Source organism: Clytia hemisphaerica, unplaced genomic scaffold (assembly GCF_902728285.1).
Source record: "Clytia hemisphaerica strain Z4C2 unplaced genomic scaffold, Clytia hemisphaerica genome assembly, whole genome shotgun sequence".
Taxonomy (NCBI): Eukaryota; Metazoa; Cnidaria; class Hydrozoa; order Leptothecata; family Clytiidae; genus Clytia; species Clytia hemisphaerica.
In genome coordinates this window covers 373,925-387,861 of record NW_027103262.1, presented here as the reverse complement: position 1 = coordinate 387,861, position 13,937 = coordinate 373,925, and the positions used below count along the sequence as shown (strand labels likewise).

Genomic DNA, 13,937 nt, shown 5'->3' with positions numbered 1-13,937 from the left:
CCCTTTGACGCTCCGTATCGCCTTTTGACCAACTTTTAAGACCTTCGGTCCACTAACAATTTGCTCCCCTTTCAAAACTTTTCATTTCATTGTCTTTAGGGTTAAATCTGCTGAGCAGTATCTTTTGATGACTTGATGATCCACATTTCAAATAACGAGTCCTTATTATCACATGGTAAAAATCACACTACCAAATTCAAGGCAAATCCGAAAGTTGCTTCTATCCATGTAATAGCTCCATTTTATATAATCAATCAATCTCTCTTTCCTTTCATCCGAATACTTCTTCTGAAACACTCCATCCACATTGCTGGCAAAAGTTTGAATCCCATAAGCATTCAAGTGTCGATCAAATTCGCATATTCAAAATGACTCTTCCAAGAGAGAGTCTACCAATGTCTTTTTTTCATTCCCATTTTCTTTAGAGTTCAACTACATACTAACAAGCTTTCCATTAAGACTTACAGAACAACATCTTTGGATGATTTGTATAATTGTTCGCTCATTTCGCTGCAAAAATTTATGAAAAATCACCAGAGACCTGGATACAAAAAGTTGTCTCTATCCATGTATTAGTTCCTTTTTATACAAATCAATCGATCTCTCTTTTCTCTCATCCGAATACTTCTTCTGAAACACTCCATCTACATTGCTGGCAAAAGTTTGAATCCCATACGCATTCAAGTGTCGATCAACCTTGAAATGAACACTGGGATCAATATTGCAATGGTCTATGAATCTCATTTGTGGCTTTTCTTGGCAATAATGATGTAGAATCTTATTAATTGCCATCACTTTTTTATTCTTTAAACCATCTCTTGGTAATAAACCAGAAATCCAAACAACATAACCAGAATTTGTTTGTAGCTTGTAAACCAGTTGTAAAATCTCTTTGGCAATTTGTTTACATGGTTTTTCAGTTGCGACGTCTAAGCTACCCACATGTAGGATTATACGTTTTGGTTTTTCTCTTTCGATTATTATCGGAGCCATTTTTGCAATTTCGTCGATTGATTTGCCTTAAAAGGAAACATTGGTTATACTTTTTAATCTTTTACATTCGAAACTTATGTTAACCAAATTCATAAACAGTGAGCTAAATTCAGGACCTAGACTTTATGGAGAGCCTTTTAAATGTACAACGTGGTTGGTGTCAATTGAAAATGTCAATTATAATATTTTGCACTTTACTTGCACTTTACTTGCACTTTACTTATAAACGTGCTACAATCTTTGGTAAATGGAACTTTCATTACAACCATAAAAAACAAATTAAGGAATTGTGCACGAGTTTTCCCCACATTCTTTTGTTTTCATTCTGTAGTCTATACACACGTGGACCCATTATTCCACCAATCAGGAGTTAACTTTCAAAGAAGTAGAAGCGTGTGAAGAAAAACGAAATCAGACTTGTCCAAAACCTTTATAAGAGATTTGGTCACCTACCTGGAAATCTTTTCGGAGTAATCTCATGAAACTTGAGTGCAGCTGAACAATTAATCAACTTATTATCCGAAATGAACAATAAAGTCTTCTGTCCAGCAGCTGGGTTCATATTCAATCCGCCATATTGTTTATTCAATGTTTCCAATCTATCAATCCATAGTTGTTCAAGGTCATTCAGATTGTCTTTAACATGCGGTAACTGATCAATAACCGTTATCTCCCAATCTGTCAGACCGTTATGATCTTTTTGCCGGAAATGATTACATAACCGGCTTCGTTTATCGTTCCGGTAATCATAACACAACGCTCTGATCCGCTCACGTACGCTTGATCCGATGGTTTGACCGACATATTGGTAATCTTTGCATCGTTGACATGTGATGATGAATATAGCATTCTTACTTTCACATGATAGATTCAAACCTGAAATGAAAGATAAGAAATTTGTTTGGCATAGAAGTTTAGCATGTTTTGTTATAAGTCATCTTATTTCTGCCATTCTGGAAGCAAACGTTCGAATATGCAAATCGAACCTTTGCTTCCGTGATGGCGGAAATCACATAATTTTAACAAATTGAAAAACTCCTATTGGTCAAGCGTTTTCTTACATTGTCTTTATGTAGGGTTGCTAGTTTTCTTCTCAACCGCATTCATTCTTTGTTTATGTCTTGAGTTGAGCAAACTTCTGGGACAGACTATTTTCAACACAGGACGTGAACCTTTCTCATCTGGGTCTGAGTTTTGTTCATATTTTAACTATTCTTAGCACTGGAGAAATTTCCTCCTATTTTGTCACCCACTTTCAAACTTTGATATAGACGATGTTATCGTCCGTTACAGTGATGGTAAAGGCGGGAAAATATGGTGGTATGGCGTTATGGCGGTATACGGAAAAAAATCGGCGGGAGAGTTTCGAAGAACTGGGCTTAGAGTATTTCTTAGATAGTGATTTGTCTTAGACTAAGTCAAACTTTGATAATACATACCTTTTGAGATGAAATAGAGTTGAGATGTCTTTGGTATCACCACATCAGTTGACAAAACTTTCCTTCCAAAATGGTACGTCGAAACCATGTGTTTACACGCATCACAAGAACAATATTTAGTCTTATGACAAAATCCAACAGGACATACGAAAGCTGACAAAGCTTTAATTTCCTGTTGCAAAATCTTCAAATGCAGACAGACACGATCTTGCGATGGTGCTTCGGCGACTTCAGCAGGCAAATCAAACAATGGATGTAATTTGAATTGGAATCCACCGGCAGTTGTTATGAATTCACGTCCAAATTTCATATCTCGTTTCTTACACTCCATTATACCACAACAAGGGATTCCAGTCCCATACTGACTGGATCGTGGCTTGAAAAGCTCTTCCGCAGAGGCGTGAATATCATAAAGAGGCATTGCTACAGTTTGGTCATTTGTTATTGAAACAATCTCGACCACAAAAGATTCGTTATGTTCAATTGCTCTTAAATGAACGTAAACAGTCTCATCTGTTTTATAATGATCATATTCAGGCAGATCTAAAAAAGTGCTACATTTCATCCGCAAACCTTGTAGCTCAAGTAGATGATTCTGCATTAAAATATGTCGTCGAACGTGATTGTTTTTATAAAAATTGGAAGTGATTTCGCGCCATTTACAGATCAAGATTGAACAACAATGCAATGGTTCTTTGATGTAGTCATAAGGTGACGGATATTGAGCCACGCTGCTTCGTTGGTAGAGATGAGCCACATGGTGACTCCGTGGGTGTTGCAGTTTCACTAGATTGTTGATTTCCATGTTGTATTATAGTCTAGATATTCAATCTTCCAATTTTTTCTTCTATTTTTCTTTTTTTGGTTATGAAAATTCTACCCTCTCAAATCTTGAAAGGTAGAATTTTCAATGTGAATTCTCGGATGTTCACTTAAAAGTTTACAAATCTTTTCTAGCACCTATCGATGATTGTAAAGATGCTCCTGTGCTATCATTAACTCTTCATTCAAATAGACCAAAAGCTAGATCTAATACAGATTAAGCAAAGTTTCCGTTCCGGAAACACTTATCCCTGCAATCCACTCCTCAAACGGAAATAACTTCCAGCTCCTTTCAACTGGCTTGTTGATTCCCAATTAAGCAATTTTGCACTTTTGTAAAAAGAATAGCCCAGATATTTAGGCTCCCTGCTGGACATATCAATCGGTTCCTAAAGGACGTATTCAATTATGAAAGGAAAAACATTGGGTAAATAAAGACACCAAAAAATGAATAATTTAGAACTCTCGATTCAAAACTGATCAAAAATCGTCCTGATCTCTCATCAATTTTGAATGAGGTTTTCCTAAGATAGCTTCAGGATCTATTTAGTATACTGTTTTGATTCGTGAATTTTGTATGAGCTGCACTTTCTACCAAAAGTCGCCTAAGAAACAAAGCGTCAAAATATGAACAGCTTTGATGTTTTTGCGGGTTTATTAAGATAAAATGCCGCCATGAATATGTTGCAACATACAAAGTTCTTTTCCTGTTGTAAGTCCTACACGGAACGTTTTGGCCCAACACCTCGGGTGAAACAAGGCATGTCCCAAATATATTTTGCGTGACGCGCACCGCTTCGAATTATTTCTTAACGTTCATATATAGCTCAAAAGAACCATATCAACGAGCGGATTTCGAAAAGTGCTGGGTCAAAAATTTGCATTAAGCCAATCTCAAGATATCGGTCAAAAATTGATTTTGACGTTATAAAATACATCGAAAAAACACGTCATAAGTCAGATTCAAATGACGTCATTATTGAAAAACAGCGATAACTTCAATTCTATTAATGCAATCAACACCAAATTTTGACTGGAGTTGTAAATTAATGATTCTGAAATATTTGTTCAAAAATTTTCAGCAAATTTGAATGACGTCATTTGTTGTCGTGAAAAGCTAGAAAACGTCAAAAAATGCTGACGTCATCATGAATTTACAAAATTTTTTTTTATGAAATATTTTAGAATCGTTATCTCCTATCAAAATTTTGCTTTGATTGTAGTAAGTTAATCGGAATTATCGCCTTTTTTCAATAATGACGTCTTTTAAATTGTCTTTTTGACGTGCTTTTTCGATGTATTTTATAACGTCAAAATCAGTTTTTGGCCGATATCTTGAGATTGGCTCGATGTAAATTTTTGACCCAGCACTTTTCAAAATCCTCTCGTTGATACGATTCTTTTGAGCTATATATAAAAGTTAATGAATAATGGGAAGCAGTGTGCGTCACGCAAAATATATTTGGGACATGCCTTGTTTCACCCGAGACAAGTTCCCTTTACCAAACTCGTCCATCAGTAAAATGTGATTCAAGTGGCTCTGGGTACGAGATTGTCATAGATTTTACTCCATCTTTATGAATGTCTCTTTTGTAAATTACTCCCAATAATGATGTAAATATCAACTCTCTGGAAAGAATGGAAAAATTGGCCAAAAGATCGTCCCAAATGGAAAAATTATACTCTAATATTTGTCCCGCTTAAAATAATCAGATAAGCAAATCCTCACTGAAATATATTGTACTTTTGTGCTCGAAAACAATGGAATTCAAATCCCCAGCCAAAAAAGATTAGGAAATATCAGTCCCCATCAAGTTTTGATCTGTTATTTTTACCCAAAGTGGCTGAAAAAATCCTACCATGTCTGAGAGACACAACGGTGTTTGAATGTTAATTTAACGTTATTTGGACGTTAGCTGGCCCTTCTTTTGACATTTCTCCCCCAAGCTCAGCGTGTACGTCCTTTTTAAGCTCATGAGAGTTCGAGAAACTTTAGTATGAGGCTTAAGTAAATGCTTTGGTAATTTCTCCGGTTAATTCATATCCATACGCCGATGTTAGCGAGTTAAACTTTCACTTTTACTTATTACTCGATTCCCATCAAGTTTTGGTCCTTTATTTTTATCCCCCATGGATGAAAAAATCCTACCGGGTTTGCGAGAAGGGGTGTTCTAAAAGTTAAGAGACCGTTTGAGATCCACTTTCTTGTGGATAGAAATGTCTTTATTAAGATCTAGGAAAATAAGGTGGTCAATTAGGTCTGGAAAGATCATAACATTTGCATCTCGCAGGAAACTTTTGTTTCTAATGTATTTTGTTTTCCAAGTTTACAAACAGTAGATATTTTAATCTGAAACTCTCAAAAACCGCATGACATCATCTTGTACCCTAAAAACAATGAGTTCTTTTTTTTTTTGGGCAATGTATTTTTCAACTTGAATATTAGTTTAGGAGAATAAAATACAGGCTTAAGCAAGTCTCCAGCCCCTCACTTTAACATAAAAAGGAGTATTTAGTACAAAAGACCCTCGAAAACAGGTATCAGCACAGCTTTTTTGTTGTTGTTGATTACCTCCTAAAATACCTTGCCTTTATTCTACGGAAGGTTTCTTACCTATTAATGAGCTACTCTACACCACTTTTGTTTATCACCAATCAGAGTAGACGATGTTATCGTCCGTTAGAGGGATATTAAACGCGGGAAAATATAATACGCGCGGGATTTACAGCCATCACGGTGGTTTGCGTGGGAAAAATAGTTGCAGTAGAGTTTGGGATAAACACCTCCGCCACTGGTTCTCTGCCCTTGGCTAAACTCCATTTTCAAATTTATTCCGCCTCCTAAATTATTTCCTTTTTAGTGACCTTGTGTAGACGATAGGATCGTACAATCAGAGAAACAGACAGATCGAATTTTCATGCAAGTATATTTACAACCTTAAATCTAACCTTGTGGAACCAATTGAACTTGACAATTCCTCTTTAATGGATCTAATCTTCGTGCCTTAAACTTGTTCATCTATTCTTGGATTTATATGGAATTCTATATTCAGACTTGCTTCGTACACGTGTTTATCTGTGTCTCGAACCGTCTGAAGTGTCTTCTAACGACGTTTTTTTTATCAAAAATGTACTTTTATGATTCTTAAGTTTTCAATTCTGGTTGCATGTCAAAACAAAGATTTCGCCAAGAAAGTGCCTTTAAGATTACTATGGTTGTTTTTATGACCAAATAAAGCAATATCACCAAGCAATACATAACTGAGGGCTTAAGGGCTGTGTTATCCAGACTGGGCAGCGCCCTTTTAAATCTAAGTCTTCAATTTCCATAAAATCCATGGTACTGAGAGTTGTAAAAATGGCAATTTTTTTTTGTTTTTTTTGTCAAAAAACATTTCTAGAGCTGACTTTCTCTTTAGATTATACCCAAATTTGAACTATGTACCTAAGCTCACTGTTAAATGCTACTAGCGCTCACGATTGTACCAACGTCCTTCAGTAAAATCAAAAAGTGGGGCAAGTTGCTCTGGGTACGAGATTGCCTTGAACCTATAATCATTGACAAAACATTTGAAACAAAGGGGATTTCCCGGCGAAATTTTAAACACCATCACAAATGATTTTTAAGCGCCTTAAACTACAGTTGGAAAGTAGAGTTTTAACTCTGAGCTTTAACATGAGACTTGAGACTTGACCATGATTGTAGTACTACCTAGTAAAACTCTTGAGAATGAGATTATTAGTATAAACCGTTCCTTTTAAATTTACTACCAGGGACTAAAGAAGAATCAAACTATGTACATATGTACATATGTTTATCAGATTAAAATCGTTTTCGTCATGAATTCGAGGAAAGAAAAACAAACACAAAACATATTTCTTAAACTTTTTGTTTTGATGCCAAAACTCTCAGCTCTCTCTTAATACATGTCTTAGTTCATATATGAAACACATATCATGGTGGTCTGAAGTGATGTCAAAATCAACAGAATAAACATCTTTAAAATGTATCTGTTCTCTTTTGGAAACCAATTAAAGCCACTGTATCCATTTGAGTTGGAGAAATCTAGGGAAAGGAGTGACGCCCTCCCCTACCTTCATCTAGAAAGCATATTGTCTTGAAAAAGGAGATCACCGAACATTGTTAAATGTAGAGCCTTGCCTTGTTAGGACTCAGATCCTAGTCAATTACAGCTTAGATCGATTGATTTAGTCCACGAGGGGAGTGACATAGGATATAGACCGATTCCGTGTAACGTCATTCCCAGCCACGATCAGACATTTACCTAACAAATGGTAGAAAGAATATGTACAGGATGATCTAGTAACACCTTGATAGCTCAAAGTCACCAAATATTTCCCGTTTGAACATGCGCATAGTTATTTGTTTGTTTTTGTTTCGTGAGTGAAATTTTATGTCAGTTAGGAACAGGCAGTTTGCTCGAGGTTTGCTTGAAGATAGTGCCTAACTGCATTTTGTAGAATTGGTATATACCAATATAGTATATGATAACTTAAGATCGGTCAGATGCTCCACCATACAGCATTCGATACCCCGGCGGGTTTCATTAAAATAAGGAGATAGACATTCTTGTTTTTCTGCTCCACTCTCTTATCTTGCTCGAAGCATTTTGCACTTTGATACTTTCAATTTGCCAAATGTCTGTCTCGGCTTGTGTCTCCTTGGCACGATTCCTTTGCTTCAATCACATAAATGACCACGTTTCGAAAGCATGACGGTATGCTGAAAACATGAGTTGTGGTTACGAGATTACGTAATGTTTGGTTAATTACTTGGCACCCGCCCCATGGCCAGTTCTGTTGTATAAAGTATAATCATGAACTGGTCTTTCAAGTATAAACACGTGCATAAGTACAAAGTGCGCCGAGTAGGCAACTAACATAAGTATATACCGGGTTACAAATTATACGACACTCCCCCACAGAAGTGAGAGACCCTAAAAATATCATAAGAAATATAGTTTCATAAGTCCATATAGACTATCAAATAAATGTCATAAATCTATCAAAATATAAACAAAACACGATTTAAGAGGACTGTATATCTTCTAATGCGTTGGGCACAAAAGTGATACCCGCATAATCAAGTTCATCAGTTTTGTTACTGTGAATAATAACGAGTTTATTGATAGGGCGCTTTAACTGTCCATTCATTGTCTTAACGACAGCGCCACGTACTTTGTTGTCTTTACCTTTGATGAGTTCTTCGATCTTTCCCATCTTCCATTTGACCCTTGGTCCTTGGTCATCAATGAGACAAACGTCTCCAACATTTAGAGTTTCAGTTCTCATGTTGCGATTGGGTTTAACATTCCTCTCGCGTAGACTTGTTAGGTATTCACTTTTCCATTGTTCCCAAAAGTATGACAAGGCACGCTTTATAGCGCCACAGTTTATTTCATTGTCGTTCTCGTTCTCGTCCGTGTTCTTTACGGAAGTCTCAATCTTCCTCCCGTAAATCAGATGGTTTGGGGTCAATGGCTGTGTGATTTCGGAATCATAAATATGCGTTAACGGACGATTGTTTAGAATATTTTCAATACGTTTAAGTAGTGTGGAAAGTTCATCACACGTCAGTATCTCCTTTCTTAGAGATTTGCGTAAGACACGTTTTGTAGACTGAACCAGTCTCTCGAACACTCCACCACTCCAGGGAGCAGCCTCAATGTTAAATTTCCAACGGATAAAACGAGATTTTGCAAAATCTTGTGTAGCATTAGAGGTGAAATTCGAACCATTATCAGAGTTAATAACTTTCGGAGCGTTATATCTGTTGAAGAAACGTTCTAAAATACGAATTAGAGCGTCTGAATCGTAGCTTGTAGCGAGATCAAGGTATACAGCTCGCGTAGAGTAACAAGTTATCAAAGCAATCCACGATTTGTAAAGAGTTTTCTGATCACCAAAATTGTTTCGAACGAATACCGGACCAGCGTAGTCTATACCGATATTCTCAAACGCGTAACTTTGATCGACACGTTCTGATGGTAACTTGGGTTGGTCAGGGTAAATACATCGCTTACCCTCGAATAATCGACAAACTAAACACGAGTTTATCAGTTTCTTGACGAGTTGTCTGCCTTTTGGAATCCAATATTGTGAGCGAATTTCGTTTAAGGTATCTTTCGTTTTGTTATGTCCAACGGTTTGGTGACATTCGAGTACAATCAGTTCAGCTAATCTCGAATCACGTGGTATAAGAATTGGAAATTTCGTGTCGAACGGAAGGGGTGCGTTTCCTAGCCGTCCTTTGCATCGTAAAATACCATTAGCGTCTGTAAAAACGTCCAGACTTCGTTTCAATTGTTCGTATCGCGGTGATTGGTATTCTTTTTGTACTTCAAGGATCCACAGCTTCTTTGCGTTCACTAGATGATTGATTGATTCTTCGGCATCGTGCCTAGTGTTTTGAACACTATGTTTTAAGTTTCTCACGAATTTTAAAACTTTGGCCGTCACCCGAAATAAACGGGATAACGAACCGAATCTTCTTGGATCGAGGATTCCCAGTAAATTCGGGACCTCGACCCCATCACTAAAAATTGTATGACTTTCATCAGATTGTGGTATTTCACACGAATCTGGATCAGGATACTCACGAACAATATTGTAACTGTTGAATAAAACGAGATTAAATGCAGTGTTAGTAGCTAAACAAGTAACTTTCTCTTCATCATCAAGGTCAGAGAATTCAAATTCTGTTCCAACAAACAGATTAACAGTTTCTGTAGTAGAATGTTCATTTTGTTTCGAAAAGTTATCACCTGGCTTTAGGTCTGGCCAGTGTTCTTGGGAGAGAGATAAAAATTCGGGGCCATTCAACCACCTCTTATTTTGTACAATTTGAGATAACAATAAACCCCGGGTTACATCATCAGCAGAATTTTGTAAAGTGTCAATTAGTTTCCAAACAAAAGTTTTTGATTTCCCTCTTATCTCATTTACTCGATTTTGAACAAATTGTTTGTAAACTTTATTTTCGTTTTTGAGCCAACAGTAAGCGACGGTGGAGTCTATCCAAGCATAAATTTTCTCAATAAAAAGTGTATCTTTCAGTTCAGACTTCACTTGATTGATGATGATAGTTAAAATTTGAGCCCCACACAGTTCTAATTTGGGGACAGTACTACCCTTTATGGGTGCAATACGAGATTTGCCTGTAACTAACGATGTGCTTACAAGACCAGAATCAAATTCAGTTCTTAGATAAACACAACAACCATATGCTCTTTTTGAAGCATCACTGAATCCATGAAGTTCACGAGAAACGACTGGATCATCATTTGTAGTATAACAATACGGTCTCAGAAAAAACTAATATCTTTAATTTCCTTCAAATCAAGTAAAAATTTGCTGCCAGACCGAAAAATTAATTCAGTGGGAATAGTCTCATCCCAATCAGTGTTGGAAATACAAATATCTTGGAATAAAATTTTCAATTTCACGATAAGAGGATTTATAAGTCCGAGAGGATCGAAAATTGACGACGTAAATTGAATAACATTTCTCTTTGTAGGTAACGAAAATTCAGCTGAGTGTAAAGAGTTTTGGAAAGTAAGAAAGAACTTATCATTACCTTTGTTCCATGGGAGGCCGAGCACTTTAGTGAGGTCACATTTGTCGAGGACTTGATTCTCTCCTGTAAAAAGTTTTCTCAGATTTCGTTCGAGCGATTCACAGTTCGATTGAGCTTTACGAAGATTGAAATTGGCTTCAGCAAAATGTTCTTTACAGGACGTATAAAATTCACAGGCTTCAGCTTCAGTGTCTAGACTTGTCGTAAGGTCGTCGACGTGTAATGAGCGGAGTAGCAGGTCACGAACTGACGTATCTTGTATCTTGTTAATATGATGTCTGAGTGTTCCATTTAACAGAAACGGAGAGGAGGTAACTCCAAATAAAACGCGACAAATACGATAAGTAACGAGTTGATTGGTATCAAAATTCTTAAAATCAATATCATTGATGTCTTTCAACCATAAAAAACGAACAAAATCACGATCTTTCTCGTTCAGCATGATTTGCCAAAAAGCTTTTTCGATGTCTGCGACTAAACCAATGTTCTTAGCACGAAAACGGAGTAGAATGCCAAATAATGACGTTGTGAGCGAAGGTCCTGGATTCAAACAGTCATTTAATGAAGGACCATACGTCGAAGAGCTAGCATCGAAAACCATTCTGACCTTTGTAGTTATACGGTCATCTCTGCACACTGGTCGATGCGGTAAATAAAACGCGTTCTCTGGGGTGGATGAAGTTGGAACTTCTTCAATCACACCTAATTCAATCTGTTCTTTGATAATTGTATCATAAGTTTTCAAAAGTTCCTCATTCGATTTGAAATGTTTCAGAAGCACTGATCTGAGTCGACGTTTACTGGTTTCAAAATTATCATTCAAAATTTCGTACTGTTCGAGAAATGGTAGGGAGACCTTATAACGTTTAGCCTCATCATTAAAAGAAATATCATTTTCGAAATTTTCAATAGCAGTAGATTTAATTTCGTCATTCGATTCTTGGACAATTTCACAGTCCCAAAATTTGTTCAAAGTTTTTTGTAAATCTGTGTTCGGTTCGCGTATCTCATACTGGCACTCTAGAACATGCGTGGTCAAAACGTTTGATTCTAACGGATTTTTTGTTAATAGAGCCGGACAAAACATAGCCTAGCTTTGTATCAATAGCAACCAAAGTTCCTTTGGAATTTTTGACTTTGTGGTCGTTGAAAAATCTCCAATAATTATCAGCACCAATCAGCATGTCAACGACTAACGGAGAGTTCTTTGGATTCGAATCTGCAAAATCTAACGAAGCAAACTCAGGAATTTCATAGACACTTTCAATATTCTGATTCTTCAGTGGGTGGCAAATTTCGTTGCACAAAGCAGTCACTGGAATTTCACAATTTTTTCCTTTCACGGTAACTTCGAAAACGTTCAGAGTTTTGTTTGTAGAGTTATCATTAAAACTTTTAATACATATATCTTTAGTCGCGATGGGTTCATTTAGCTCGAGTCTTTCAGCAGCTTTCGGTGTAATATACGTAATCTGTGACCCCAAATCAAAAAGAATTCTCATTTTCTGTTCTTTCGTTTTACTCGAAACGGTAGCAGTAGCAGTTTGTAAAAATACATTATTATTCTTTGACCCAGCTACACACGAAACACTTTCATCGTTTCCCTCCTTTTTATTTGAACTGTCTTTCTCTTTTTCTTTCGTGAGAGTTTCAATGTTTTTATCCTGCTCATTGTTTGTACAAATCGAGACGTGGTGTTTTCCTTTACACACAAAACATTTCATATTCGTTCGGCATTGTTTTGATGAATGGCCGATCTTGAAGCAACAAAAGCAACGTCTTTCCTTTATTATTATAGACTTTCTGATTTCTTTATTCTCTACTATATCACAATATTGTTCTTTGTGATTTCGTTTACAAAAGATGCATTGTTTTCGCTCACTTGTCTTCGTAGAGAGATTTTTTGAGGAGGCGTTGTCATGACGATTCGATCTTTGTGTGTGACCTAACAATGAACTTCCAGTAAATTTACTCTCTTGTAAACAACTTGAAGAGATTTTTTCGCGAGCTACAAGCTCATTTTTGAATGTTTTTAAAAGTGTTGATAAATCAAATTTTTGTTCATTCGAAATGTTTCTTGAGATAATAAGTTGCATTTCTCCAGGCATCTTATTCATCAAAAGTGGGATCAAAAGTGGCCCATATTCTTCATTTTTCATTTCAAAGGTTTCTAAATTTCGTAGCTGAGTTTCAACGGTGTCATAAAGGTTTCGTAGAGCTTTCAAATCATTGATATTAGATACCGATTCAAGTTCAATAATTTTCCCCATATGAAACGATATAAGTTTTTCTTTGTTGCCGAAACGCTCTTTTAACAGTTCTAGAGCTTTTGAATAGTTTTCGCTCGATAAATGAAATCCCTTCAATAAATTTTCTGCCTCTCCTTCGAGGTAACCCAACAAATAATTAAGTTTTTGTACATCTGGGATGCTTTTTTCATTGTGAACAGCAACGTTAAACGATTCTATGAATGACTGGTAATCAGCAGGATTCCCAGAAAATTGTTTGATTTTCAAAGTCGGAAGTTTCACGTTTGTTTTTGCTTTTGCGACAGATTGGACAGAACTTACAGGAGTAGAAAGCTCGACATTTGAAGACCCCCCACCAGTGCTCTTTCCCCTAGAAAATTTGGTAACAAAATTCTCAATCTTACGTATTTAGTTTGTTTTGACTTCGTAATCCAATGCGTCATTCATAATCAAATTGTAATCATCATCCTCGGTTTCTTCGTCTGCAATTTCTTGGTATAACTCCATGATACTTTTCAATTTTTCTTTGACAGTGTTTTTTAAAACAACGAGATATTCAATTTTGTCATTCACTAACTTTGACTGTTCAGTAGTCATAATCTCTTTGATATCTCCTTCTAATAATTTCTTAACATACGAGACAAGTCCAGCACGCTGCCTCTTTGAATTTTTCTCAGCCATTTTAAATCAATAACTCAATAACCAAATAATCAAATAATCAAATAATCAAATTTTGTTTTTCTTAATTGTGTTGTTGTATGTTTTCTATACCTCTTCCAACAACCAAAACACAAATGCCCCAAGTGGCATTTCAATTTGTAAAATTTAAAAAACGAG

General features: G+C 36.3%; 2 protein-coding genes across 2 annotated transcripts; both read right to left on the bottom strand.

The window, feature by feature from the left end:
• Positions 1–505: 505 nt before the first annotated feature.
• LOC136799831 (uncharacterized) lies at positions 506–3,319 on the bottom strand. Its single transcript, XM_067056539.1, has 3 exons — positions 2,433–3,319; positions 1,447–1,869; positions 506–1,019 (listed from the first exon to the last, which is right to left on the bottom strand). Exons 1-3 carry the CDS (start codon positions 3,235–3,237, stop codon positions 562–564), a joined length of 1,686 nt encoding a protein of 561 aa, XP_066912640.1. The 5' UTR covers positions 3,238–3,319; the 3' UTR covers positions 506–561.
• A 7,567-nt stretch (positions 3,320–10,886) lies between these two features.
• LOC136799350 (uncharacterized) lies at positions 10,887–13,121 on the bottom strand. The gene is made up of 3 exons (XM_067056059.1): positions 11,865–13,121; positions 11,013–11,683; positions 10,887–10,914 (listed from the first exon to the last, which is right to left on the bottom strand). Exons 1-3 carry the CDS (start codon positions 13,119–13,121, stop codon positions 10,887–10,889), a joined length of 1,956 nt encoding a protein of 651 aa, XP_066912160.1.
• Between the last annotated feature and the right edge of the window lie 816 nt (positions 13,122–13,937).

Excerpts from the sequence above, each read along its gene's own strand:
- LOC136799831 (XM_067056539.1), bottom strand. The coding sequence starts at position 3,237 with ATGGAAATCAACAATCTAGTGAAACTGCAACACCCACGGAGTCACCAT. Across the intron at positions 1,870-2,432 it reads ACTCTATTTCATCTCAAAAG|GTTTGAATCTATCATGTGAA; the intron begins GTATGTATTATC and ends CTTTCATTTCAG. Across the intron at positions 1,020-1,446 it reads TACTCCGAAAAGATTTCCAG|GCAAATCAATCGACGAAATT; the intron begins GTAGGTGACCAA and ends TTTCCTTTTAAG.
- LOC136799350 (XM_067056059.1), bottom strand. The coding sequence starts at position 13,121 with ATGGGGAAAATTATTGAACTTGAATCGGTATCTAATATCAATGATTTG. Across the intron at positions 11,684-11,864 it reads ACGCATGTTCTAGAGTGCCA|TACGAAATTTTGAATGATAA; the intron begins GTATGAGATACG and ends TTTCTCGAACAG. Across the intron at positions 10,915-11,012 it reads GAAGCCTGTGAATTTTATAC|GAGAGAATCAAGTCCTCGAC; the intron begins GTCCTGTAAAGA and ends AACTTTTTACAG.